At 47.9% G+C, this 3687-nt stretch overlaps 1 protein-coding gene across 1 annotated transcript in view; it reads left to right on the top strand.

Moving 5' to 3' along the window:
* Sdk1 (sidekick cell adhesion molecule 1) overlaps positions 1-3687 on the top strand; it is a 622567-nt gene that overhangs the window by 500583 nt on the left and 118297 nt on the right. Inside the window, exons 23-24 of the mRNA XM_026789743.1 lie at positions 887-1037; positions 1948-2185. Of these exons, the coding sequence (XP_026645544.1) occupies positions 887-1037; positions 1948-2185 (389 nt within the window). The remainder of the gene's footprint in view (positions 1-886; positions 1038-1947; positions 2186-3687) is intronic.

The raw sequence follows: 3687 nt of genomic DNA on the forward strand, positions 1-3687 counted from the left end.
GTGGTAGAGCACTTTGCTTAGCATACTCATGGCCCTTACATTATAAGGAAGTAGAGATAATTCTGATTGACTGAAGGCCACATGTCCACTTTCCACTATGCTATGTGTCAGGATACGCATGGGCTATGGCAATGCTCTTGGCCATCCTAAACACTGGACTTTCAAAACCGTGTTTGGTGGCAACATTGTGACATTGGGCTCTGTCAAATGACCTTAATTCCCTAAGGTTACCCTGAATTTGACTTAGCCAATGGCAACTGACCATTTAAATTTCTACCCTTCAGCTCCATCAAATCTGCTTCACTTGGGAACTAAATCGTACTGAGTCACATGAGACCATTCTCTGGAGGCTATTAAGGAAAAGGGCTTCTTGTTTTTGCTATTGCTGTCATAAAATACCCCAAGAAAAGCAGCTTAAGAAAGGAAGGGTTTGTTCAGACTCTGTGCAGGCCAAGGTAGTGGGGAGCTAACCCAGCAGGAGAGTGAGGCAGCGGGTCATGTGGCACCCAGCACAGGAAGTAGAATCAATGGATGCCTGCTGATCTCTTTGTCCACTTCCACAGTCCCAGTCCCAATCAGGGCTCAGCGCCACTCACAGGGGGCAGGTTTTCCCACCTCGGGTAATATAATCATGATAACCCTGCAGGCATGCCCAGAGGCCTGCCTTTCAGATGATTCTAGATCCTGTCAAATTGACAGTATACGCCACCACCCATCACAGAAGCCATAGATGGCATCTGCATTCTTCACTAAAACAGGTAGGTGTCTGTCAGTGCTGGCCTCTGTGAGACGGGAAGACATGTATGTGAGGAGCACCCAGGAAGGTCATATTCCGTTCTGTTGCCTTTTGCTTGGAAATAACTCTGGTTCATGGTTCTACCTCCAGGTTTCGAATGAGGCAAGTGAACATCGTGGGTCCCAGCCCCTTCAGCCAGTCATCCCGGGTCATCCAGACCCTGCAGGCCCCACCCGACGTGGCTCCAACTAGCATCTCCGTCCGAACAGCCAGTGAGACCAGCCTGCGTCTGCGCTGGGTGGTGAGTTGGAGGCTGTGGGGTGGGAGCCACTGGCTGCACCTTCCTGACTTGCCTGGGAAAATTGGCTTAGCAGTACCACATTCAGGCTGTTTACTTCATCAAAGTCAGTCCAATTGTTAAACTGCAAAGTATTACATTGCACAATTAGTGTACGATCACAGAGTGGCCCCAATTTCTTATTAATTGGTGGCATCGCTTGTTCTCTTCTCGGAACTTGGGGTGCTCTTTCCTGAAAGAGCATGGAGAATACTAAGTGTAGGATCTCTAAGTCCTTAAGCTTGGTCAACAGAGAACCAATACTCGATATTCATAAGAGAGCCTGTCCAATGTTTAATCAGAACATTTTTTCCTCAAAATTAAGCCAAACTATGTCAAGGGAAAGTACTTCTGGCGAAAGTCACTAAAAGAATTTTGTTGAATTAACAGAAGAAAAGTTTCAGGGAGGGTAAACCAGAAAGCTGCAGGGATGAGGCCAGGGGAATGTGTCTCATAGGTCAGGTTCCTGTCACACAAGCGTGAGGACCTGAATTCAGACCCCCAGTACACACATACACAGCCAGACATTAGGGCGCCCACCTGTTATCCTCACATTGAGGAGTGGAGACAGGAGGATTCCCTAGAACTTGCTGGCCAGCTAGCCCTACTGAATCAAAAAAAAAATACAGTGAATAACGGTAGAGGAAGACGTGTGAGCTCAACCTCTGGCTGGTATAAGCACGTGATATGGGCATGTACACATGCATAAGACCCACATGTCTGTGCATGCACACACTCTAGAGAGTTCTAGGGAAATTCACCTAAGAAAATGCTTTCCGTGGAGTTGGCTCCATAGGATGGGTTTATTCTTGAAGACCTTCAAAGGTGACAGTTAAGAGGTGTCCACTCATGCCAGCCTGTCATTCATTGCCAGCCCCTGCCCGATTCCCAGTACAATGGGAACCCCGAGTCTGTGGGCTACAGGGTGAAGTACTGGCGTTCAGACCAACCATCCTCAGTGCTGGCCCAAGTTGTCAACGACCGGCTGGAGAGGGAGCTGACCATCGAGGAGCTGGAGGAGTGGACAGAGTACGAACTGCGGATGCAGGCTTTCAACGCCATTGGGGCTGGCCCCTGGAGTGAGCTGGTGCGGGGTCGCACACGGGAGTCAGGTGAGAGGGAGGTAATGCAGCTACAGAGACAAGGTCGTCTCTTGTCTCGGGAGAGATGAGTTTGGTGGCCTGCATTTGCACATCCCCGGGTGACAGTCTCTATGTCTCACCTGTGTCTGAGTTGGCACATCCCTAACCCGGGCCTAGACAGGGTTTGTCCCTCTGTCTTAGTATTTTTGTTTTTTCCCTCCTGCTGTGATAAAACATGCTGACAAACGCAACTTAAAGGAATAAGGTGTTACATTTGTTTCACAGTTTGCGGTATGGCGACAGGAACATGAAGTGACTGGTCACAATGTAGCCACAGTCAGGAAGCAGAGAGCAGTCATGAATGCTGGTGTCCAGCACACTTTCTGCTTTACATACTGTCCAAGCCCCCAACCAGGGAATGATGTTGCCTCCTGAGTGGTCCTTCCCATCTTAACCCAATCAAGTCAACCCAGTCCCTCATAGTCATGGCTGGAGACCAACCACTAGAGACAGTCCTTCCTAGGTGTGCCCAGGAATACAACCAGGCTCTTAACTCCTAGAACTGTCGAGTTGGCAGTCTATATTAGCCATCGCCTACTCACGGCCATGTCTTTGAATTTTAACAGGTGTTAGACTTATTTTATGATTTTTTCAAGTTAATGATAATGTTCATTACCAATAACTAAAAGCAAGAAGTGGAAATTTCCCTCTGCAACATCTTTAATATGCTAGGCATCCGGCCCTGCTCTTTATGAATGAATATAGACAGAATGTGCAAGGGGCTGGCTGAGGTGAGAAGTGAACCCCTAAAAGACTCAGCGCAGTGGTGGTTGATGTCTCATTCTTTTGGACCTGAGATGGGGCTCCTGTTTGTTGGTGGCTATTCATTCAAGGATCCAGGCTCTGGTACACCATAGAATCAGTCACAAGTAGAATTACAGGTACGCACCCGCCATGCACAGTTTATACACAGAGATGAGACCCAGAGCAAGCACTCTTCGGGCAGAGCCACATGCCAGTCCTAAGGAACACTGATTGCACAGTGTGTGTATGGGAACACAGCAGTCCCCAGTGAGTGTCCCTGAAGAGCCACCGCATGGTGACCAGGATTTAAAGAGGGGCTTGCCGAGAGCAGTCAGGGCTCTCCTCCAATTGTAGCTTTTATTAGATCAGCAAGAAAAGATGCAGGTGCACGTGGCTGTAACCACGTGGACACTTTCACACTCTTCCGTCTTCCTCAGCTGAGTGTATGTGATAAGGAAAGGTCCTGGAGACAGTTTTAAACCCAGCAATAGGCAGACCAATAAAATATTTATTTGAAGAAACAAAACTTTCAATAGAAAACGAGAAAGCTATAGATAAATAGTAGTCTTTGGAGTTTTAAATTTATCCATGGACACAAAAGAAAAACAGGGAAATCGCCCATAGCAGCAAGAACTGTGCTGGAATAGCTGCTGTGGCTCCTCCCTGGTAATTTGTTCATACGTGTGCATGTCTGTGTGCATAGGTGCAGGCACACATGTGCATGTCGT

This window comes from Microtus ochrogaster, unplaced genomic scaffold (genome assembly GCF_000317375.1).
Source record: "Microtus ochrogaster isolate Prairie Vole_2 unplaced genomic scaffold, MicOch1.0 UNK27, whole genome shotgun sequence".
Taxonomy (NCBI): domain Eukaryota; kingdom Metazoa; phylum Chordata; class Mammalia; order Rodentia; family Cricetidae; genus Microtus; species Microtus ochrogaster.